Raw genomic sequence first — 25,629 nt, forward strand, 5'->3', positions numbered from 1 at the left:
GAAGCAATGTTATCTGAATTAATACCTCAAGTTACATAATCCCTAAAATAAAGGACACTACGAATTTTACTTTGACAGAACGATGATGTTGACATAAATCTACTCAAGACATTTTTCTCTGTCTCTCCTTTAGCTTACCAGTTGACTCTCAGGAGGTCTTGTCTGGGAGTATTCAAGGAAAATGCACAAATATGAAAGGTTTTTCAAACAATAACAAATTCTCTTGGCTTTGATGTCACTTCCTCTGAAAGACCAAGCTTGTCACTAAAACTATTTTCTTCATTGTTTACGTGAGGAGGGAACTGGGATCCCTGAATTTATACCAGAATATTCAGGGTGAAAGGGAGGATTATTAAAAAGGTAAAAATATTCACCTCAGTCTTCGTTTTGCAAGACTTTTAGAACATATTTTTTCCATACCACTCTGAACATTAAGCAAAGCTGTTATTGCTTGTTTCAAACATTCCTTGTCTTCTTGATCTTCACTCTTTTCTTCTAACTGCTGCAAAGTCAAAATGACAAAGCTGAACCCACAGGACAGTTTTGGACAAAAAGAATAAGCAGCTCATTTTATTCAAGAATGAAAATAACAGTGATTCAACTCTTTCTGCCACAATAAAATCTTTAAATGTGTCATAAAATATATTCTTTTAAAAAAGCATTTTCTTGGGGCGCCTGGGTGGCTCAGTTGGTTAAGCGACTGCCTTCGGCTCAGGTCATGATCCTGGAGTCCCGGGATCGAGTCCCACATCGGGCTCCCTGCTCGTCAGGGAGTCTGCTTCTCCCTCTGACCCTCCTCCCTCTCATGCTCTCTGTCTCTCATTCTCTCTCTCTCAAATAAATAAATAAAATCTTTAAAAAAAAAAAAAAAAAAAAGCATTTTCTTCTTTATGTATTACTTTCTGTATCAACATGCAACCAAGTTTTCCACATTAAAAAAAAAAAGAGCAGAAGCAGTGTTAAAGATGTCACACCTTGTGACAGGCAGTAATGTGCAGTTTCTCAGATGCATATGACTGAAAAGAAATGAGGGACATAAATTATCTTCTTAACCAGCAGAAGATTTTGCACAGCAGGAAGCACACAGATGAGATCTTTTTCTCAAGCATGGAACTTGGTCTTAGGTTTCTGATTCCAACACTACCATTGTAACAACAGGATGATTAGGAAGATAAATACACAGGGAAGGATGCAATATAGTGGAGAGGAACTTGAAGACACAAAACCTAGGACCAAATTTTGCTTCTACTTCTGTGTGACTATGGGGCAGATTATCTGACTTCTGAGTTTCACTTTTCCCAACCGTCAAATGAGGCTTGTAAAATGCCTGCCCTGCCTACTGAATGGGGTTCTTATTAAAAATCAAAGTACTTTGTAAATGGTGATATACAGTATAAGTCTAAGTTGTTTTCTTCGTAGTTCTACTACAGAATTAACATTAGTATCATGAACTTTGTCAGTATTCACATGTCAAGATTTTGAGTAAAACTAGAAGTGTGCATATTAGCGAAACTCAAGCACATTTTCTGTCAGTGGCAAATATACTATATATGCTAGACAGAAAGTCTGTACTTAATAAGGATTGAGTCATCAATAACTATGAATTGTCAATACAACAGGTGGCTATAATTCAAGCAAGCAATTAACTGAGGTATGAGTTATAACAAATGACAAGAATTCAGTCAACTTCTCAACCTGTTTCTGGCTGCCAAAAAGAAAAAGTTAAGAAATAACATTTATCAGTAGTTTTCATGCAACATTTAAGAACACTTACTCTCTATCATAAAGGAAAAGCCATGAGAAATAAAACCATAAAATATTCAAAGTAATTTGTAAAGGTTTACTTTTCAATGAGCATAATTATTCATTATTACTTTAAGGATTTTATGTTCTTAAGAGATACTCCTTAAAGATCAACAACACATTCCTTTCCATTTCAACTGATAAAGATCAGTTATACACACATACACGTACTGATGACTTGTGAAAAGTAAACGTATTTCTTACTCAAAGCCTAAACCATTTTATAAAAATAATTTACTTAATCTGCACTTTTTAGTCTCAATTGTGTTGTTTCATGATAATCCCCCAGAAAAAAAGGGGGAAAATGTTTTTTTCCCAAAGGATAAAAAAACTTTTATATATATCAAAAAGTACTTAGATATCATTTACTCATAGTATTGCTCTTCAGTATGGCCAGCTAGATTAAAGGAAGTCAATAGCCAAGTGTTCATAAAAGAAAGCTATTATGTTTTTACTTAATGGATATTACTAGTAGGCTGAAGGCTGGACTTTGGGCATGCTTCTCTAACCCTATCATTCTAAAACTACCTCTCATATGGCAGAATTTTGGGGGACTAAATGTTACCATTAACCTTACTGAGTTTGGCTTTCAAGGCAGCCATCTCACACTGAAAGCAACGTTCATTAAGAAAGGGCAAAATTAGGGGTGCCTGGGTGGCTCAGTCGTTAAGCGTCTGCCTTTGGCTCAGGTCATGATCCCAGAGTCCTGGGATGGAGCCCCGCATTGGGCTCCCTGCTCGGTGGGAAGCCTGCTTCTCCCTCTCCCACTCCCCCTGCTTGTGTTCCTTCTCTTGCTGTCTCTCTGTCAAATAAATAAAATCTTAAAAAAAAAAAAAAAGGACAAAGTTGTATGGGGTGTAACAAAAGCACCACTAAAGAGAACTATTGCACTGAGTTGTTTCAGAATGTAATCACTCAAATGTTGGAGTCAATAGGATACAAAGTAATTTTTTAGTCTTAAAGAGCTGGCACAAAGAGGTAGCAGAATACTGGGTCCTTCATATTCTACCCTTTTATTTTTTATATTATTAATTCAGACAAACATACCTTAAGTCATACAAAAACATAGTTTTAGCACACATAAAAAGAGCATGAAAGTAACAAATCCGTTTAGACATGCATTTGATTTTCTATTCTAAAAATGTTTCAAGCTTCTGGGTCATTTATCTACTCTTTAACTATAGCATTTCACATACAGAATATACCAATATCTCAAAAATATTGTTAATACATTTTAAAACCACAAACCCAAAGTCTATGTCAAACCCATAAGACTTTACTAATGAAGTAATTTTTAAATGCAATTTTTACCTTCATAGCATTACTCAAATATCTAAAATAAATTTCAATGTAATAAATGACATTTCTTATAAGTATTTTTGCTTAACATGGCTGATTTAAACTGGGCATTGGTACAGAATAACTGAAGCTAACTACCATCAAAGGGGTGGCTTATTGTTGCTACAGAAACAAAGCAGTGGCAAAGAGTTCAACTAATTCCCATAGAATGGCTTCCTTTTGTTTAAAAAAACATAAAACCTTTGAATTCATGTTTTTATTTCTAGAAATTAATTTTTCCAACATGAGATTATATAAAATGAAGGAACTGCCATGTACTTGATGGTGGAGGCAGGCATGACCCACGATTTCTGAACCTCAGTTCAAGAACCTTTTCAATACACTACCTAAAAAACTGATATGACTTTGAAATACCTATTAAGAAAATATTCACCAAATAAAAACTATTCCATTCAAATAGGTAAATTGCAATGCACAGGATGATAAAATATACAATCAAGAAATATATAATTGTCTAAGGTTTGGGACATAAAGATTTGTCTTTATCTTAAATATTGTGTATATATAAAAAGCTTATCACAGAATGGGAAAACACAAGCAAAGATGGGGATCGTATTTTGACTGTGGAATGGTACCTGTATACTCTTTGATGAGATGCTAAGAACAGATTGCAAAGTGGAAAATACATGGTCAAATGGTAAATTTAATTTACTAGTCCTGTAAACCAATGTATGGAATATTATCCAAATTATTCCAGAAACCAACGAATTAAGCCAACTGCTCCTGACTCTTTGCTATCTCATAATTCACACATCCCATTAAGGCTGAGCATAAGAAATGCAATAACCCTCAACTATTCTTTTATAGTAGCAGCACAACTAAAAAGTATGGGTGAAAAAGATGAAATTCATAACTGAGATTTAGAGATTGTCTGCAGACTTCAATTACTCATACTACTCATTAAGTTAGAAAGTACATTTCATAATCAGTTCCTTTCCCCTCAAAAGTTATTTCATGAGTAGTGATTTCATATATGCAGATAATTTTCTTAAAATACACAAAATTTCAACCAATAAGTGATGTCAATGATATTAACAAAATTTGATCTTCTTTTACTTAATCAGCCTAAACCCTCATTTTCCCCCAAGGGAAATAGAATAAACAGTATAAATTTGTAGTATAAACAGTATAAATTTATAGTATAAGTAGTATAGTTCTTCCATAATTATAATTTATATAATATCTGTATTAAATTAGCCAGTGTATTAAATTAGCCAATATAAAAATGAAATCTTAAAGTGTAAATTATAACATGACTTATAATTCACTGTTAGGAAATAAAAGCAAAATTCTCAAAGCTTTTTGAGGAAAGTCACAAGTTTTATTGAGATAATTAAGTGTGGTCCTTTGTATATTTTTAGAAACTATTTAGAATATTAATAGCTGAGTGGAAAAAAACTCAAAAGGGCAGATCAACAGGGGAAAGCCCATCAAGTTCCATTCGGAATGAAATTAGCAAATATTCGCCCTTCACTGTTGCCCCTCCTACTGCTGTAAACACCATAGCCATAACAAATACTGCAGAAAAGCTATAAAAATGCAAGAATTTCCAGTAATGGTAGTGAAGTGAAGAAGTCTTGAGAGCCCTCCCACAGATAACAATTATATAATCTGGACAAAATGTAAAAATAACTATTTGTAGGCACTGGAAAACATCTAAAAAAAAGCATAAGCCAGCAGCAGCAATTACTCTTAAAAAGCTACAACTCGCAGGTGTATACACTTGTGAGATTCAGGCTTTCCCCAAACTCTCATGGCAATACAGTGGGGAAGAATGAGAGGAAAAGAGCCTCTATGGGCTAGAGATCAAAGAGCACAGTTTAAGAGGAAATTTAAGGGGGAAATCTGGAAATGAATGAACTGCTGATGGGCTGAAACCCAAAATCTGAAAATAAACTCTCTCCAGGTACCTGGCTGATTGCTAAACCCTTACATGCATGGAAAGACCCCGAGGAAGCCTGGCAAAAAAGCAGGCAGAGACCAAAGAGGAATCTATTCTTGAAAGACAGAACTCTAATGGACAGAACTCTAATGGAGTTCTGAGGCTTTTTAAGAACTGAGTTTATTCCCCAAATGTACACAGCTCAGGTAGCAGAAAGCTGAAGCCTTACTGGTTTCAGGTGCCAGGGGGCAAAGCTCAAAGCTGACAGGGTAGCTGGAAATTAAGGGGGAAATCTCTGGACATAAGGGAACCACAGAGACTGTGCCCCCAAATCTGAACACAATCTCTGCCCAAACACTTGTCTGACTGCCAAATCATACATGTGTAGGGGAGACCCAAGAGAATCAGCTAAAAAAGTAGCATATGGAAATCCTAGAAAGTGAACAGAGATATCGGTTGCTTCACAATATAGAAGAGACAAATTTGCAGCTGAGTCCAGGAAAGTTAACTGCCTAGTAAAGCAAAAAACCAATAATCCAAAAACAAGAACCCCAACAATCCTCAACACAATAGAATCCAGAATTGTTAACGAGCAAACAACAGGAAAATGTAACCCATGTTCAGGGGGAAAAAAGTCAGTTAATAGAAAATGACTCCAAGTGGGCTCAGATGTTGAATTTAAGAAAGGCTTCAAAGTGGCTTTTATGATCATGTTCAAAGAATTAAACGAAAACATGGTCTTACTGAGTGGACAGACAGGGAGCCTGTGGAAACTGTAAAACAAAATCCAAATGGAAGTTCTACAGTAAGCAAGATAATAACTAATAGTTCTACTGACAGATTAATAAAAATTACTAATTTGAAGAACAAGGAAGGATAAATTTAAGAAAAATGAACAGTCTCATAGATCTGTGGGACAATACAAAGTAGTTCAACATACACTAACTCGAGTTCCAGGAGAGGAAATGAAATAAAAATGGCAGAAAATGCAAGCATAATGGAAAAGCAAGTTAAAATCTGAAGTGTGGAAAGGAGTTTGAAACTTTAAACAGGAATATCAACCCTAAAAAGTGTTAGATGTTAACACTCATTTATGAAAATAAAATACCTTTTAAAACCATCTCTCTGTTTTTATCAGAGAAAAAATTACCAAAATAATAAATGCACCCCACAGTTTAGTTGATTTAAAATTTAAAATTAGAGTAATACAATAGTCAGCTTTATTATTACAATGGCTACTGAATTACACTATCCTATGCTTAACTTCAGACATTTAATGTCTGCAGTCAGATATAATACCATTTAGCTCATTGGTTTGAGTCCATGGTTTCTGGATAAGAATTTCCAAGTTTAGAAATCTAGTTCAAGGGAATGGAAGCTAGACAGACCTCTGTTGGACTTATTTTTATGACAGAAGCTATGTTTTCTAAACCTTCTCTTATTGCTCGTATTAAGTCATCAGCTCATGGGCAGAGTAAAAAATGGTCTGAAGCATATAGCAGTTAAACCAGACACAAAACATGAAAAAAAAAAAGATAAAAATGATCTAGAGTACATGTTTGATATTGTCCAGCTCCCAAACTGGAAAAGCAGCAAACCAAAGCCATTAACAAATGTATACAAGATGTTTGTAGTGCAGATTTCTTTTTTTTTTTTTAAAATTTTTTTTTTTTTTGGAGAGAGAAAAAATGGGCACAGGGGGGGGGGGGGGGTTGGGCAGAGGGAGAGGGAGAAGCAGGCTCCCCACTGAGCAGGGAGCCCAATGTGGGGCTTGATCCCAGGACCCTGGAATCATGACCTGAGCCAAAGGCAGAAACTTAACCATCTGAGCCACCCAGGCACCCCTTGTTTAGCATTTTTTTTTTTAAAGACTATTTTGGGAGGATAAAATCTCTTAATTTTAACATTTCTCAATTTTTTATCCTAAATTTTCCACTCATTATACCATTCAGTTCTAAGTGTTTATCTATAATCCTTTTCCACAATTCCTGTACTTAAACATTTGCAGCTACAATTTTTGTAGTATTTGCGATCTTAAGGGGAAAAAAGGCCAATCTTCAAATCAGTGTGCTATGCAAAAAATCTAGGAATATTAGAAAATTTAATGTTAAATTTTGTTTTTTTTTAATTTCTTTTTAAATATTTTATTTTAATTTCTACACCCAACATGGGGCTCAAATTTACAATCCCAAGATCAAGAGTCACATGTTCCACCAACTGAGCCAGCCAGGCAACCAAATGTTAAATTTTTTTTTTTTAAGATTTTATTTATTGGAAAGAGAGAGAGAGAGAGAATGAGAGAGAGATAGAACATGAGAAGGGGGAGGGTCAGAGGGAGAAGCAGACTCCCTGCCGAGCAGGGAGCCCGATGCGGGACTCGATCCAGGGACTCCAGGATCATGACCTGAGCCGAAGGCAGTCGCTTAAGCAAATGAGCCACCCAGGCGCCCCAAAATGTTAAATTTTAACATATAGCAAGAGTCTAACCATCTGAGTCTTCAGATTAAAGTTGTTAGTGTTCTTATTTTCTAAAATAAAGCTTGTGATCAAGATAAACACTGCAATGTTATAACGAAATAACATCAACTACAATACTTACTATTCTGTTGGTCCTCAATTTAATCTTACTTAAAAACACATGGTTGTAATGATGTGTTAAAATTAAACTCAGACATGTTTTCTCTGAATTATTTTGCTAATCTTGTACTTTTTAATACCAATAAAACCTAAGAAAGGTATAGAGATTTTAAGTGTTAAATATTCTATTTTTTCATTTAAGACAAAGCATACATAATAACCCCAAACCCAATTATATACACTTAGTCTTATTCAGATGATTAAGTTAGTAATTTTGTATTCGTGTCTGTTTTTACCTGCCTATAGTCCATCCTGCCAAAAGTCCGTTGGCTTTTCACTAGATGTTTATGACTAAAATGAAATTTTAAAATCTAAGATCAGAATGAAATGATACTTAAATTGGCTTAATATAAAACTATATCTATGGGTTTAAGAAAGTCATTATATACTGGAAAATCAGAAAACCAAAAATGAATATAATTCTATAGCATACCAAAAACGAATTGTAATGGGTTGAACTGTGTTCAAGTCCTAACCTCTGGTACCTGCAAATGTTATCTTATTTGAAAATTGGGTCTTTGCAGATATAATCAAGTTGAGATGAGGTCATATTGGATTAGGGTGGGCCTTACACCTGTTGACTTAGCACCTTTGTAAGACAGAGGACAAGGCAGGGCGCCTGGGTGGCTCAGTCGTTAGGCATCTGCCTTCGGCTCAGGTCATGATCCCAGGGTCCTGGGATCGAGCCCCGCATCGGGCTCCCTGCTCAGCGGGAAGCCTGCTTCTCCCTCTCCCACTCCCCCTGCTTGGGTTCCCTCTTTCGCTGTGTTTCTCTCTTTCAAATAAATAAATAAAGTCTTTTTAGCCCAGACCTAGTTTGCGGCAACATGGCTAAACACACCAAGAAGGTCGGAATCATGGGTAAATAGGGGACCCGTTATGGTGCCTCCCTCAGGAAAATGGTGAAGAAGATTGAAATAAGCCAGCACGCCAAGTACACTTGCTCCTTCTGTGGCAAAACCAAGATGAAAAGACGAGCTGTGGGGATCTGGCATTGTGGCTCCTGCATGAAAACCGTCGCTGGTGGCGCCTGGACCTACAACACCACTTCTGCCATCACAGTAAGTCAGCCATCAGAAGACTGAAGGAATTGAAAGACCAGCAGAAGCTCCACCATTTGAAACATTGCTAGCCTATAATAAATGGGTTAATTTATGTAACAAAAAAAGAGAGAGAAAGAGAGAGAGAGAGAGAAGACTTGGATGCAGAGATAAGAGAAGAATGTGAAGCTGTGAGGAAAGCCATGTGAAGATGGAGGCAAGGAATGAAGTGATGGCACTGACAAGCCAAGAGCTACCAAGGATTGCTAGGATCCACCAGAAGCTAAGAGGCAGGATTCTGCTCTAAAGTCTTGAGAGGGAGTATGGTTCTGCTGACACCCTAATTTTGGACTTCTAGTCTCCAGAGCTGTGCTATTGTTTTTAAGCCACGCAGTCTGTGGTGCTTTGCTCTGGCAGCCCTAGGAAATGAATACACTAATGTACATATAACAGTATAGATCTGAACCCAATTTTTTTAAATTGAGGGAAACTTACTTTTCCTTAGATTATATGGTCAACATATTTACATAGTCCCAAGTAACAACTATAAATTTGTTTAATAAAGCAAATTAAACTTCACATTGAAAAAAGAGTATTATTTTTCAGTTTTAGTAGTATTCAAGTCTTACACTTACTTAATTATTTAGCTAAAGTTTAAAGAATTCTAAGTCTCCGGGGCACCTGGGTGGTTCAGTCCATTAAGCATCCGAATGTTGATTTTGTCTCAGGTCATGATCTTGGGGTCATGGGATTGAGCCCTGCGTCAGGCTCTGTGATCAGTGGGGAGTTGCTGGAGATTCTCTCCTTCTTCTTCTTTTTTAAAGATTTATTTATTTATTTTAGAGAGAGCAAGCATGAGCAAGCACAGGGAGGGGGAGAGGGAGAGAGGGAGAGAGTGAGAGAGAGAGAGAGTGAGAGAGGGAGAGAAACTTTAGCAGACTCCGTGCTGAGCATGGAGTCCTAAGAGGGGTTTGATCTCAACACCCTGATATCATGACCTGAGCCAAAACCAAGAGTCGGATGCTTAACCAACTGTGCCACCCAGGGGTCCCAGATTCTCTCCTCCTTCCACTCCTTCCCCCTGCTCGTGTGCTCATTCTCTAACAGATAAATAAATCTTATTAAAAAATTCTCAGTTTCCAAAATTAGTGTAATTACATACAATTTACAATTAAGCTTCTTTTAAAATATAAGACATTTATAGGAATTCTAAGGAAAACTTACTTATTTTTGTTTTATTTTTGCCATTAATTTTTTTAACAAGCATTTATTGTCTAAGTGCCAGACACTACTAGGCATGAGAATTCAAAGCTACTCAGGGCTCACATCCATTATGTGGGGAGCACAGCCTAAAACAAGGTAGACAATAAAAATGGGACAAGTTCTATGAGGAAGTATAAAGAGAGGGAACATGGTAAAAGGATCAGCCTAAGGAACCAAGGGAAACTTGACGGAGAAACCAAGATTTGAACAAACTCTTTGACAAGTAGGAATTTCTCAGATGAAAAGGGAAGGCAGAAATAGAAGAGAAATTCCAGGGAAATTAGAACAAAAGGAAAGTGGAATCCTGAACAGGTTTGATATATCCAGGGCTGCTAAAAATTGAGATGAGCTGGAAAGAGGGTAAAGAATTTAGACTTTCAGTCGAAGTCGATAGGGAACCAACCACACTTTTTAAAACTGAAAGTTCCATAAGGCATAAAGGCCATACAGGAAGCCACTACAGTAGTCCCAGCAAGATACGCTGGGGGGCCTGGACCAAGGCAGTGTTAGTGAAATGTAGAGAACAAAGTAACTTCCAGAAATGTATTATGGTTTCAAGATATACTTATTTATTTGAAATAAAGAGAGACAGCACACACACAGGGGTGGGGTAGGGGCCAAGGGAGAGGGAGAGAGAAGCCCAAGCAGACTCCATGCTGAGTGTAGAGCCTCACACCAGGCCAATCTCATGACCCTGAGATCACGATCTGAACCAAAACCAAGAGTCGGATGCTTAACCGACTGCACCACCCAGGTGCCCCAGAAATGTATTGTTTTCAAATGGTTTTATGTTGGAGAATCCACCAAAAAACAAAACAAAACAAAAACAAAAAACCTACTAGAACTGATAAATGAATTCAGTAAGGTCTCAGGATACACAATTAATATACAGAAATCTGTTACATTTTTATACGCTAATAATGAAGTAGCAGAAAGAGAATTTAAGAAAACAATCCAATTTACAATTGCACCAAAAATAATAAAGGTACCTAGAAATAAATTTAACCAAGTAGGTGAAAGACCTCTACTCCAAAAACTGTGAAACACTGATGACAGAAACTCAGATGACACAAACTAATGGAAAGATATTCCATGCTCATGGATCAGAAAAACAATATTGTTAAAATGTCCACACTACCCAAAGCAATCTACAGATTTAACATAATCCCTATCAAAACATTAACATTTTTCATGGAACTAGAACAAATAATACTAAAACTTGTATGGAACCACACAAGACCCCAAATAGCCAAAGCAATCTTGAGATAGAAGAACAAAGCTGGATGTATCAGAACCCTAGATTTCAAAATACATTATAAAGTTGTAGTAATCAAAACAGTACAGCACTGGCAAAAAAGCAGACATATAAATCAAAAGAACTGAATAGAGAGCCCAGAAATAAAACTTTATATGGTCAATTAATCTATAACAAAGAAAGCAAGAATATGCAGCGGGTAAAAGACAGTCTCTTCAACAAATGGTGCTGGGAAAACTGGACAGCTACATACAAAAGAATGAAACTGGACCACGTTCTTGCACCATACACAAAAATAAACTCAAAATGGATGAAAGACCTAAATGTGAGACCTGAAACCATAAAACTCCAAGAAGAAAACAGGTATTCATTTCTTTGATATTGGCTATAGAAACATTTTTTAAGATATGTCTCTTCAGGCAGGGGAAACAGGCAAAATTAAACTTTGGGTCTATACCAAAATAAAAAGCTTTTGCACAGTGAAGGAAGCAATCAACAAAAATAAGAAGGCAACCTATTGAATGGGAGACAATATTTGCAAATGATATATCCAATAAGGGGTTACTATCCAAAATATATTAAAAAACTTATACAACTCAATGCCAAACCCACGAGTAATCCAATTAGAAAATGGGCAGAGGACCTGAACAGACATTTTTCCAAAGAAGACATACAGATGCCCAACAGAGCACATGAAAAGATGATCAACATCACTGATCAAATCAAAACTACAATGAGGTATCACCTTCCGCTTATCAAAATGGCTAAAATAAAAAATACAAGAAATAACAAGTGTTGGTAAGGATGTGAAGAAAAAGGAACTCTCATGCACTGTTGGTGGGAATGTAAACTGGTACAGCCACTACAGAAAACAGTATGGAGGTTCCTCGAAAAATTAAAAATGTGATCCTGTAATTCTGCTACTGGGTATTTACCCAAGAAATACAAAAACACTAATTTGAAAAGATATATGCACCCCTATGTTTATTGCAGCATTATTTACAATAGCCAAATCATGGAAGCAGCCCAAGCGTCCACTGATGGATGAATAAAGAAGATGCAGTGTATATATACAATGGAATATTATTCAGCTACAAAAAAGAATGAGATTTTGCCATTTGCAACAATATGGATGGACCTACAGTGTAATGCTAGATGAAATAAGTCACTGACAGAAAGACAAATACCACATGATTTCACTCATACGTGGAATTTAAGAAACAAATGAACAACAAAGAAAAAGAGGACAAACAAACAAACAAACAAAAAGACTTAAATACAGAGAACAAATTGATGGTTGCCAGAGGGAGGTAGGTGAGGATCCCCTGAAGTAGTTAAAGGGGATTCTTGATGAGGAATGTATAGAATCACTGAATCATTATCCTGAAACCAATACAAAACTGTGTGTTAACATAAAACAAAAATATAAAAGGGTTTCATGGTCTAATTAATTTGGGAAGCCCTAGAAAACAATTAGATTGCTTTATTGCACAATTTTATAAAGTCTTTAATATTCTAATGTACTTTGAAAATTTCTAGGAGTATATAATTAAGGATGTAGTCTTCCTCCAACATATCTAACCACTGCACATCCCCCCCCCACCAACTTTTTATTGAGAGTATCTCATGGGACTAGCATCTCAAAGAATATTCTTTGAAAATACTGCTCACTGAAAATATTTAATTAAGCAACATACCAACAAATAGAAATTGAAAAATAAGTACAAATAATACCTTAGTACTGAGGGAATGCAGATTAAAAAGGAGGGATCACAGTCTGTGGGATTAATTAGGCAAGGTTTCCCACTCAATATACTGCTAATTCTGCAATGGAACTTTAGGCAGTAAGATGAACTAGGGATACATATGCTTAAACCAGTAGAAATCTTTTAAATTGCTGAATGATGTTTTAAAATAAAAACTCTACTACCACAACTTACAATTTAAAAAATTTTAATTGCCTGTATTTGGGGGGGAAGTAAATAATTTCCTATATTATTAAGCTGATTAGATTTTACAGCCTTCTCAACCTTCATCAAAGCTTCTTGTTCTTTCTTATAAATTAATAACTGCTTCTAGGTTTCATTTGGCCTTTAATGCTTCAGAATGTCATTACTGTCTCAGGTTAAAATCCCATTATCAAATAAACTATTATGAACAAGGATTCTATATAACAAACTTGTTTGCAAATATCCTGTTAGGACTATGGTTTGTCATAATAAATTCTTTGTAAAGAATGGTTTTGTATAATAAATGCCTCCTCTTGATTATCCTCTTAAGATAATCATTCTATATTACCAAAGACCTTAAATGGTATGCTGTTTTCAGTCTAGAATGGAGAGCTAAGAGCTCTGTAATTCTGCTTGGTGATTAAATCCTTTAACTCCCTTGGTCTTTCTCCAGTTCATACATTCCTACTTGAGAAATCTAACTAAGGTCCAAATTCCTACAATGTAAAAAGATGGGACTTCGTTCACTGATTCATTATAGAGAGCCCATTTCAGCATGTACTCCTGCAAACTGTAAATATAATTTCTGCTAATAAATTCTCCATAACAAAATCATGATATTAAATAGAATTTTTCTTTAATGAAGCAAACATTCTTTTAAAAGTTAAAGAAATAATAGTATTAACCCATGTCTTATTTTGTCTTTATGGGGCTAGTTCATTAAGAGTAAACAGAGTATGTTTATTATTTCATCCCTTATTTTAAATTTTTGAAAAAAAAATTGATGTTTTCTTAGGACATATTATCCATAAGCCAAAGGAGACATCATTAGATACATACATAAGAAGTTTAAAAGTAAATCACTTTGAGCTACACCAATGAATTATAACTTATACAGACTAAGGGTCCCTTTTTCCTTAATTTAAGTGTGAAAAAGGAAAAGGGGGAAAAAATCAAAATCCTTTCCTTTCAGTGTTTCTTAAATTGAATATTTTGAACTGTGATCAAATAAGAAATTTTTTACTGGGATTATACATAGTTTACTATTTCTAAAGTAATGTTAAGCAGTTTTATAGAGACAGTTACAAACTTGAGCAATGAAAATTAGGTGATTAATATTCTCCATTTCTTTGGCATTCTCTCTATATTGGGTCCCTTATCTAAGTCCCTGAATCAATCTGCTGAGGTCCCCAAATGGAGACATGGATGCGTAAGTCCAAGGTTGTTTCCAAACAACTGACCCTGTATGCAAAAAGGGCACAAGATAAAAATATCTGATGACTGCTTTAAAATTCACTATTAAAACTAGAGAAAATATGCCACTCTTTTGCAGATTCATTTACATTTTATTCTTAACTAGAAAAAGCAATTAGATATAGACCAATGTTCATGGGTGCTCACATAATAATTCACAAATAAATTGATAAAAAAAATTGCATCACATTTGAATGTTTTATAAATAGCAGTAAGAGTTTTCTTACCTTCAAAAGTTCAAAGTAATGTAGACAGTGGTAAACAGGGGCTAGAAGTAGCCTGGGTAAAACATACTGAACAGCTTCTTTGAAACCTTCGCCTATTGACTAAAAAACAAAGTAATTAATTTTTTTTAAGTTTACTTTTCAGACATCATATATCTTGTTTTAAAAATTACTATACCTGTAAATAGAGTGCCGCTCCAGGCTTTGATAACTGACTAAGGAAGCGATCATGAAAACCAGGCCGTAAAATATCTCGAGCATATGATTCATATGGATCAAATGCCAGTTCCTTAGAAAATAAAAAGGTAAAACATAATCTTTCTCCAAGTTAAAATATAAATAACTTACCACCAGAAATACAGAAAGATTAAATTATAGGTACACCTAAGCTAGCACAATTATGTACTTCTTTTAAAGCCTCCCAACAAAATTACAGGGCTATTAATTATGATTTTAATACGGTAAGTTTAATATTCTCCAGTAAGAGAATAAGTAAATCAGTTCTTTCTGACGAATAATGGCATCCTTATATGTTATGACACCTCTCCTCAAAGGATTCTAGTACAGGATTATCAACAAAAGTGGTCGTAAGAATGGCAAGACTTTTGGTTCTGGAAAACAAAGTTTAGCCGGAACAACAATGAATACAGACATCAACAACGAGGTTAAGTATAAACCTTTAGAATATGGGTGCCCAACATTTATTTTCTCATGGTTATTTCTTAGTGGTAGACTTTTACTTTCGCAGTCTTTAAGCCGGAGGTAACAGTTTATATCATCTAAAATTCATTGTTACAGTTTTCACAAGCAATTAAACAAGAGTTTAATCCAAATTGCCAAAAATTCTATTATCATCAATCATTAATAAACTAAACAATTTTCATGGTTAGGTCTAAAAGAGTACAATCTATTGGTTTTGATGATTCCTGAGGAAAAAGAGAACCGTTGTCTTGATTTTAGCAGGAGCCATCCTATGCCCTATTCCTGGTTTAAAAAAACAAAAAACCAGGAAAATTGTACTCTAGATTCTAGCAAGAGCTCATTCTAGGATGGGGAATTCTAGAAAGAGGAAGAGGACATCTAGTGGAGGAGTACAGAAGGAAGAGGGACTGACAGCACAAATGATGTTTATGTTCATTACCCTTAATGTTGTTTCTTAGATTTTTTTTTTTTTAAGGAGAGACTGAATAATACTTTTTTTTTTTAAGGAAAGACTGAATAATAAAAATACAAGATCAGAAATCAGAAGACCTGAGTCTTTGTGAAATATAATATAGCATATAAAGTTCTAAGTCATCCGAATTCCTTAACTGGCTCCTGATTCATTTCCCAATTTCAACTCCTTCAACTACTTTCCCAACTAAAAATTTCTATGGTAATATAACACTGGAAATTGCAGTCCACTGTAGATTTTCCAAGAATGGATAGTAAGGTTTCAACAACAGTAACAGAAAGGAGTCAGGTATGAACAGAGTAGATGGGAAAGAGGAATAAAAATGTGATTTGATGCTTTTATCGTGGGTCTCTTGAACTCTAGAAATCATCTTGTACAGCAGATAATGTTTGCCCTCCCCCTCTTTCAATAAACTCTAATTTACTACAGAATTTTTAGGACAACTATATATATATAAAATAAAGGCTATACAGCAAAGTGGCTTAAGAGCATAACTTTAGAGTCACAGAGACCCAGATTCCAATTCTGATCGTGTGAGCTTTGATAAACTAAGCCAGTTTCTTCATTGGAAAATGAATAATACCTAATTTCAAGGGGGTTGTTTTAGGAATTAAACAAGACATCATATGCAAAATGCTTACTATGCATGCACATAGGAAGCACTGAATAAACAGTCCCCAGTATTATCATTCTAAACAGCTAATTTCAATAGAAAAAAAAAACCTAACTACTAACTAGGAATCCAACCTCTCATCACACAGTTTTATTCTTCAGAATAAATTTGTAGAATTGCAAGCACTTCTAAGAATCCTTGTATAAGTTAACTGATTTTATGGTTAGTTTACTGGTTAAAATTCAATACTTAGAAGATTCACAAAAAAATTTAATTATCAATATATTGTGTATTAATGATTAAAAATATAAAGTATTCTAAACACACAGAAAAACAGAAAACAACCTAACATAACTATATTCACCATGTAGCTCAAAATAGTTCAACATCTTATAATACTTGTTTCAGTTTAAAAAAAAAAAAAAAGTATCATGGTAATTGATCCTCCTGAGCTCCCTTTCACAAGCTTATCTCCTCCCTTACTGATCCCCAAAGGAAATCACTGTCCTGAATTTGAATTTTATCATTCCCATGTATGTTTTTATATAATTACATATGTATCAAGAAATAAGGCAATTCTTTTGCAATTTGCACTTTACATTCAAAGTTGTGTCCAAGATTTATCCATTTGGATTAATGTGGTTTCTTCCATTCATTAATTCTAAACTCTATAACATTCTATTGTATAAATATGTATTTTTTGAGATAATTTAGATTCACATGCAGTTACAAGAAGTAACATAGAAAGATCCTGTGTGCACACTGTCAGTTTCCCATCACGGTAACATTTTGCAATAGTACAATATAGTGCAATATCACAATCTGGCCATTGACACTGACGTAGTAAAGTATGCAACATTTCTATCACCACAGGGATCTCTCTTACTGCCTTTTTGTAAGAAAGGTTTTTTTAAGGTTTTATTTTTTTAAGTAATCTCTACACCCAATCTGGGGCTCAAACTCACAACCCGCGATCAAATCGCACGCTCCACTGACTAAGCCAGTCAGGTGCCCCTCTTCCTGTTGCCCTTTTAGAATCACATCTCACTCCCTCCTATTAGCACCCAAATCTAAATTATGTATTTTTTCTTTTGTAGCTCATGCTTTGGGTGTCAGATCTAAGAATCCTTTGCTGAAGCCAAGGTTGTGAAGACTTAGCCATGCTTTCTTCTAAGTTTTATAATTTTAGCTCTAATATTAGATCCATTTTATGTTTGTATATGGTATGAGGCAAAAAGTTCAAATTCATTCTTTCATGTTTCTCATAACTTTATAGTGTCTTTTTGTAAAAAGAATTTTTAGAATTTTAATCTTTTATGGTTTGCACTCTGTTCTTTGAGAAAACCTTTCTATCTCAAAGTCATAAACATATTCTCCTAAATTCGCTTCTGAATTTTTAAAGTTTGCTTTTCATTTTTAGATTTTTAATCTGCTGATAACTTGGCTTTGAAGTGAGCTAAGGATGGAATTTTTTCTTTCCACATGGATAACCAGTTTTGACCCAGCATCATTTTTTAATTCGTTTGTTCTTTCTCTACTGGTTAATAATGCAATCTTGGTCACAGATCGTGTGTACATGTATTTTTTTCAGGGCACTCTATTCTGTTGCACTGTTTATACCTACACCAATGCTACACTCTTTATTTACTGTGGCTACATAATAAATTTTAAAATTTGACAAGACAAATCCTCATAACTGGTTCTTCCTCAAAATTTTAATTTTTGTCCCTTCATTCTTCCACATGAGTTTTAGGCCTAGTTTGCTATGCACTGGATTTAGAGATTATTGGGAGACAACTAGTATCATTATACTACTGAGTCTTTCCATACATGAACATAATATGTATTTCTACTTATTCAGATCTTCTTTATGAATCTAATTATTTTATGATTTTCTTAACTGGTCTAGAGTATTTACTGGGCTTATTTCTGAATGTCTTATAGTTTTGTTTCTATAGTGGAGTATTTTTCCTTTAATGTCATGTATTCAATGGGTGATAACTGAGCATAGTAATGCTATCAATTTTTATGCTAATCTTTTATGTGGCAACTATACTGAACTTGCCTAATAGTTCTAATACTACATAAATCTTGGGTTTGCCATGTTTACATGTTTTTGAACTTCCTACAACTGGAATTACATAGTATTTTGAATGTCCTTATACGGTTCACCATATATTGCCCTTTAAAAAAAATTTTTTTTTAAGATTTTATTTATTTATTTGACAGAGAGAGATACAGCAAGAGAGGGAACACAAACAGGGGGAGTGGGAGAGGGAGAAGCAGGCTTCCCGTGGAGCAGGGAGCCCGATGTGGGGCTCGATCCCAGGACCCTGGGATCATGACCTGAGCCAAAGGCAGACGCTTAACGACTGAGCCACCGAGGTGACCCTGTTGCCCTTTTTTTAAAATTGGTAGTTCATTTTTTTTTTATTGCCATATAGCATTTCACTGTGTGAATATATAACAAATTATCCATCATGAATAAACCTGCTATGAACATTCTTAAACATGTTTTTTGGTAAACACAGGCACCCATTTTTGTTTGGTATATGCCAAGAGTGAAACTGCTGGATCATTTGGTACAGTGTATGCTTAATTTTAGTAGATAAGCCAAACATTTTACTGAAGGGGCTGTACCAATTTATATCCCATCCCCATCAATGTAGAGTTCCAACTGTTCAATGGTTTTAAATTGCATTTCCTTGATGAATAAATGATGTTGAACACCTTTTCTTTTTTCAGGAAATACCTGCTTAGGTCTTTTGTCTATTTTCTAAAAAAAACAAGCTGTCTTTAAGTTACTGATTTTACATACTCTAGATAGGAGTCCTTCATTGGCTATAGATGCTACAAATATTGTCCCGCCATCTACAGCTTGCCTTTGCACTCTCTTAATTTTGGTTATTGATACAGATGTTTACCTTTAATGAAGTCCAGTTTATCAATCTTTTCATGGTTTTAGTGTCTTGTTTAAAGAAAGCTTTGCTTATTCTAAGGTCATGAAGATCTCTTACATTTGTTTCTGCAAGCTTTATTATCTTAAAGTTTGAACTCACTCTTGAATAAAAGTTTAATTGGGCAGAAAGTTCTATTTTCGCTTAGTACTTGAAGCTACCACTCAACTGCTAGCCTCTCTTGTTAAAGAGAAGCATTCTGTCATTCTAATTGTAGTTCCTTTTCAAGTACTACTCTCTTCTCTCTCACAGCTTTTAAGATTTTCTCTTTATCCTTGATGTTCTATAGTTTCACCATGTTTTTGGCTGTAGGCTTATTTTTATTTATCCTGTCCAGTATTTGGAATTCATTTCTGATCTGGGAACTCAGGTCTTCGTTTCTGGTAAATTCTCAATTTTTACCTCTTCAAATATTTCTTCTCCATCATTCTTTATCTGAAACTATTAGATGATATTAAAGCCCTTCAATGTGGCCTTTATTACTCTTAGCTATCCTTTCATATTCTAATTGTGGTTTCTCTGTGTCACATTTTCAGTGAATTCCTCAATTCCTTTTTCCAATTCATTCATTTTCTCCTTGAACTAGGTTTAGCAAATGTTTACTACATATTGAGTTATTTATATTTAATTCCCAATATCCCTGTTTCTTTTGATACTTACCTGTTATTTTCTTTCCACCTATTTTTGTTTCATAACATCGTCTTTATAAATAGTTCATATTTCTGTATTTATCTCTCTGAGCACCCTAAACTTCTTTTTTAAACTCTGCATGTCTATTATACAAAATTAATTTCATCAGGAATGAATTTATTTTCTAGTTGTTGATTTTGTTAGGTAGCACTCTAAACATCAGAATTTGTCTTGTATTTTGGAATTCTGTATTATGCAGACTTCTTAGGGGGAGGCTTTTAGTTTTTGGTTTCCTTTTTTTCTCTCCCATCCCTTTATGGTCAGTCTTCTAGACCTGAACCTGCTCTGTAAGTGATTTTGGGGTCTCAGGCTCTGTAATCATACTGGCTTAATACTGTAAGATAATTTGTTAAGTTTTAAAGTATTTTTGTTATAAGGCAGTGTTTCTGTTTCCCTATCTCAAGTCCACGACTTCCTATAGAACCTTGCAGGGAGGAAGTTGATGGGATTTCCCCAGCATCCTCTTACAATCAGGGTCTTGAAGCAAGAAGTCCTGCTCACTTTCATGGAGCACATTTAGTCTTCATTATCCTCAAGAGCTGAACACCCAACTACAGGAGCTCATTACCTTGAATGCTTACTCTATCTCTGATCTTATTTTTGAGTCTAGTTATGTATATTCCTTTAAAAAAAAAACAAAAACACTTTACGACTTCTATGTGTTTGAAGCAAGAGTGGAGGGGCTGTCATGAAGCTTAGGTAGTATTTACCATACTATTTAGCCTGAAAATCTTAAGTTTTTTGTTTTACAAACTCAACCCTGTATTTGTGGATTTTAGAGTAAGAACAAAGTAAGAGCTAAAAATCTCAGAATGACTACCAATGCTAACTTATTAGGACTAAATCCTATATTTTAGCATTTTAGTACCCACGGAGAAGGTTACTGTTTTTCCACCCCCATAACATTTTATTCATCTAGGTCCTAGACCTGATTTTCCTATTCATTTCACTCCTCCTATTCTAAATAATAATGTACAGTTATCATATATTGAATAGCTTACTGTGTGAAGGTGGTTAGCTAAATATTTTAGGTAGGTTACTTTAATTTTCACAAAAATCCTGAGTCCTACTATTATTATCCCTATTTTAGAAATACAGATATGGGGATTTAAAGATTGGAGATAAACTGCCCACAGTCACATACAACTAAGTAGCAGAATTGAGGTTGGAACACAAGTAGTCTAACCTCAGGTCCAACTTCCGTGGCTTCTTCGATGACGGCATTCATGGACTTTTCTTAGCTTTGTTATAAAAGACAAGATGATGGACTGTCAGCTGTAAATGCCTCCCCTCTGTGGGATCTGCTTTTTTATAATGGATGAGAGACTACTTTTTTTGTGGGTTTCGTAAGATAATAGAAACAAATGTTGACAATGAGTCTCTGAGGAATGGACAGTATGACAGAGCAGTCAGCAGTTAATATCTATGATTTCAGATGGAAACAAGAATTAAGATTCCAATTTTAATGCAAATGTAGAGCTTTTATACAGACTATTTTTGGTGTATAATTAAAGTACTTACTTCAGCTAAGTCTTCAAAGCAGCTTCCTACTAAGGGATGGGGGCTACCTTCATCAGTCATTTCCACAGTATCTTCTATATGGCCCAGTAACTTTACACTAAGTTCATGTATATCTACTATACGACTAAATATATTTTCTACATCCTGTTGGGAGGAAAAACAAATTCAGTTAGGTTATAGAATAAAAAACAAATTCTGAGCCAGTAAGTCTTTCATAATCATGAAATTTAACATGGCAAATACACTGAGAAATTTTAACTTACAAATGCAAGTAAAAGACAATTCAAGAATTCTTTTTGCAAAGGTGTACAATTTGCAAATACATTTCTTTAGGTCAGTGGTTCTCAAAATAATATACAGTACTTTTATGAAAACTACTTTTAAAACCAAAAAAATTCAGAGAAGAATGGCATTGTTTTACATTTGTGCAACTCTCTACCATCTAGCTTAAAAGAAGGTAGCTGCATTTAATCTGTTGTGATACATTGTTTTTGATTAAAGCGAAGAAAATCCAGCTTTACACAGATAGTTGGAAAAGGGAGGAATATTTTAATATTACAGATCTTTTTTTTCAGTGCAGTTTTTTGAGATATAAGTCACATACCATAAAATTCACCCTTTTAAAAGTGCACTATTCAATGGTTTTCACATATTCAGAGCTGTTCATTTATCGCCACTATCAAATTCCAGAATATCTTCATCACCCCAGAGAGAAGGTCTACATCCATTAGCAGCATTCTCCATTCTTCTTTTCTGCCCAGGGGCCGACAACCACTAATCTACTTTCTATCTCCATGGATTTGCCTATTCTGGACATTTCATATAAATGGAGTGAATGGCCTTTTATGATATTACACCAAAACTCAACAAATGGTAGTTTCTTAAACGTTAGTTGCAATGTGGAATCTGAAACCGTATTATTTTTGTATTTCTACATTAAAATCCATCAGTCTATATTAAACTCTGAATGGATCCTTTACCCATGTGTGTTTTTGTAGCATTATGAATTTGGTCACTTGGAAAGTAGTAGTCCACTGAATTCCACAAATCTTCCAAATGTTAACACATTTAACACATTTCACTATAGAATTTTAGAAGACCAAATCCATTAGTATCACCACAGATAGTGTGAGTGGATAAAAATTTTCCAAAATTGTTTTCATTTGAAAGTTCAATTTTTAACACCATCAACAAATACTGTCACTTTCCTTGAAGCGACAGGTATTTCATTTGTTTTTGAGAAATGTCTGCCAAATACACAAGTCTGAAAAACCACAGTCTGTCAGTCATTCTTTTAGGTAGTGTTTCTTGAAGACAATGGCTAGTTCAGTTAGCAATTCAGTCATACAGTGCTTTCCTTCACAATAAGCACCCTACTTTGATATGTAGCCTAAGTGCTTATGCGTGCTTCCTAATTGCCTCAGCTCTTCTCTTATCTGGGCCTTCTCCTGGCATGCCAAGCTCTTGTTCTTGTTCTACCAGTAGTGACAAAAAATTCCATGAGTCCATATGTAGTCCCCTTTTACTTCATTTCTTCATTCTATTTGTCTATCATCTCATTTTTATTACAAATACACATGCATACAAGAATGCTCAATACAACACCTACTGACTTCTGTAAGATTTTCTGTAGGTTAGATTCCTGGATAGACTTCTACCATGGGGTTACATATTTAAAATGTCAAGGGATATCTTCTTAAAAAGAGTCCACTGGGGGGCGCCCGGGTGGCTCAGTCGTTAAGCGTCTGCCTTCCGCTCAGGTCATGATCCCAGGGTTCTGGGATCGATCCCCGCATCGGGCTCCCTGCTCTGCGGGAAGCCTACTTCTCCCTCTCCCACTCCCCCTGCTTGTGTTCCCTCTCGCTGTGTCTCTCTCTGTCAAATAAGTAAATAAAATCTTAAAAAAAAAAAAAAGAGTCCACTGATTTACCCTCCCACAAGTAGTATATGGGAGTCACAGTTTGACCAAACCCTCACAAAACTGAATATTGTCAATTTTAACTTTTAGAAAAATGTCTAGGTAATTGAAAAACAAGAATTAATTTACAATTATTCAGTTACTATTTTTCTGATTTGATTATTTTTAGTAGTGACTTTTTTTTTTTTCAAATCAACTTTGAAGCAGGATTCATATCCAATAAGATAAACCTATTTTGATGTACTTTTGGATGAGATTTTATGTAGTTATTCACTCTTGTAACCATCACCATAGTCAAGATATAAAACAGTCTTATTACCTTAAAAAGTTTCCTTATGCCCCATCCCCATTAATCACCACTATTGCCCCCAGGAAACCAGTAATCTGCTTTCTGTCACTACAGATTAGAATTCTAGAATATTAAAAAAATGGAATCATAGATCATCTTATTTGTCTAGTTTCTTAGCTAATGGTTTGGAGATGCATCCATACTGTTGCTTTTACAACTACTTCATTCCTTTTAATTCTGAGTAGTATTCCATTGTATGGACATACCACAATTTGTATATCCATTTACCTGTTGATGGATATTTGGGTTGTTTCCAGTTTGGGGCCATTACAAATAAAGCTGCTATGAACACTCACGAACAAGTTTTGTGTGGACCTGTTTTCTTTCTTTTTTTTTAAAGATTTTGTTTATTGACAGAGAGAGACAGCGAGAGAGGGAACACAAGCAGGGGGAGTGGGAGAGGGAGAAGCAGGCTTCCCGCAGAGCAGAGAGCCTGAGGTGGGGCTCATCCCAGGACTCTGGGATCATGACCTGAGCGGAAGGCAGACACTTAAGGACTGAACCACCTAGGCGCCCCGTGTGGACATGTTTTCATTTCTTCTGGGTAAAAACCTAGCAGTGGAATTGCCGGTAGTACGGCTAGTTTATTTTTAATGTTACACAAAACACCCAAACTCTTTTCCTAAGTATTTGTACTAGATTACATTCCCATAAGCAATTGCTCCACATTCTTTTCAGCATTTGGTATTGCCAGTCTTTTTAATTACAGCCTTTCTATCTAATGAGTTTGTAGTAGTATTTCATTGTGGTCTTAATTTGCATTTCCATAGGCTACTGATGTTGAGCATATAGCTTCTTTCATAAAGTGTGTTAATTTTTTACCCACTTAAAAATATCAGCCTGTTATTCCAATTATTGAATTGTAAAAGCTCCTTATATACTCTGGATTCAAGTCCTTTGTTAGATATATGTATTGCAAATACGTTCTACCAATCTGTGGCTTACCTTTTTATTTGTATGACAGTGTCTTTAGAAGAGCAAAAGTTTTTCATTTCATTGAAGTCCAATTCATTAATTTTTTATTTTATGGTTTTTGATTTTTGTGTCTTAAGAGATCTTTACCTATTCTTTACTCCTTTATTTTTATTAATTAAAAAAAATAGTTTATTTATTTATTTGTCAGAGAGAGAGAGAGCACAAGCAGCGGGAGCAGCATGCAGAGAGAGAAGCAAGCTCCCTGCTGAGGCAGGAGCCCGATGTGGGACTCGATCCCAGGACCCTGGGATCATGACCTGAGCCTAAGGTAGATGCTTAACCAACTGAGCCACCCCAGCATTTTTATTTTTAAAAATTTTATTTTTAAGTAATCTCTTGGGGCTTGAACTCACAACTCCAAGATCAAGAGTCACACTCTCCACCAATTGAGACAGCCAGGTGCCCCTTTGCTCCTTTATTTTTAAAAGCAACTTTATTTATTTATTTATTTTTAAGATTTTATTTATTTGACAGAGAGAGCACAAGCAGCAGGAGAGAGAAGGAGAAGCAGGTTCCCTGCTGAGCAAGGAGCCCAATGTGGGACTTGATCCCAGGACCCTGGGATCATGACCTGGGCCGAAGGCAGCCACTTAACCGACTGAGCCACCCAGGCGTCCCTAAAAGCAACTTTACTGAGGTAAAATTCACATAGAATGCAATTCATCCATTTAAAATGAACAATTCAATGTTTTTTTACTCTATTTAAAGATTTGTGCAACTCATAAACTACTCCTGTAACTTTTAATGGTCATTCATTGCCATACCT

At 35.2% G+C, this 25,629-nt stretch overlaps 1 protein-coding gene and 1 pseudogene across 4 annotated transcripts in view; one reads left to right on the plus strand and one right to left on the minus strand.

The window, feature by feature from the left end:
- Window positions 1-25,629, minus strand: part of SOS1 (SOS Ras/Rac guanine nucleotide exchange factor 1) — a 144,586-nt gene that overhangs the window by 43,573 nt on the left and 75,384 nt on the right. For all 4 annotated transcript variants that reach the window (XR_004300272.1, XR_004300271.1, XM_032410349.1 and 1 more), the window contains exons 6-9: window positions 21,622-21,765; window positions 14,845-14,955; window positions 14,670-14,768; window positions 375-502 (exon numbers count right to left, since the gene is read on the minus strand). Coding sequence is in view for 2 of the 4 variants with exons in the window: in XM_032410349.1 (XP_032266240.1) it covers window positions 375-502; window positions 14,670-14,768; window positions 14,845-14,955; window positions 21,622-21,765 (482 nt within the window). In the remaining 2 variants the exon portion in view is untranslated. The remainder of the gene's footprint in view (window positions 1-374; window positions 503-14,669; window positions 14,769-14,844; window positions 14,956-21,621; window positions 21,766-25,629) is intronic.
- LOC116636347 lies at window positions 8,429-8,813 on the plus strand (annotated as a pseudogene).

The sequence above is a fragment of the Phoca vitulina genome, unplaced genomic scaffold (assembly GCF_004348235.1).
Source record: "Phoca vitulina isolate PV1807 unplaced genomic scaffold, GSC_HSeal_1.0 scaffold12, whole genome shotgun sequence".
Lineage (NCBI taxonomy): Eukaryota > Metazoa > Chordata > Mammalia > Carnivora > Phocidae > Phoca > Phoca vitulina.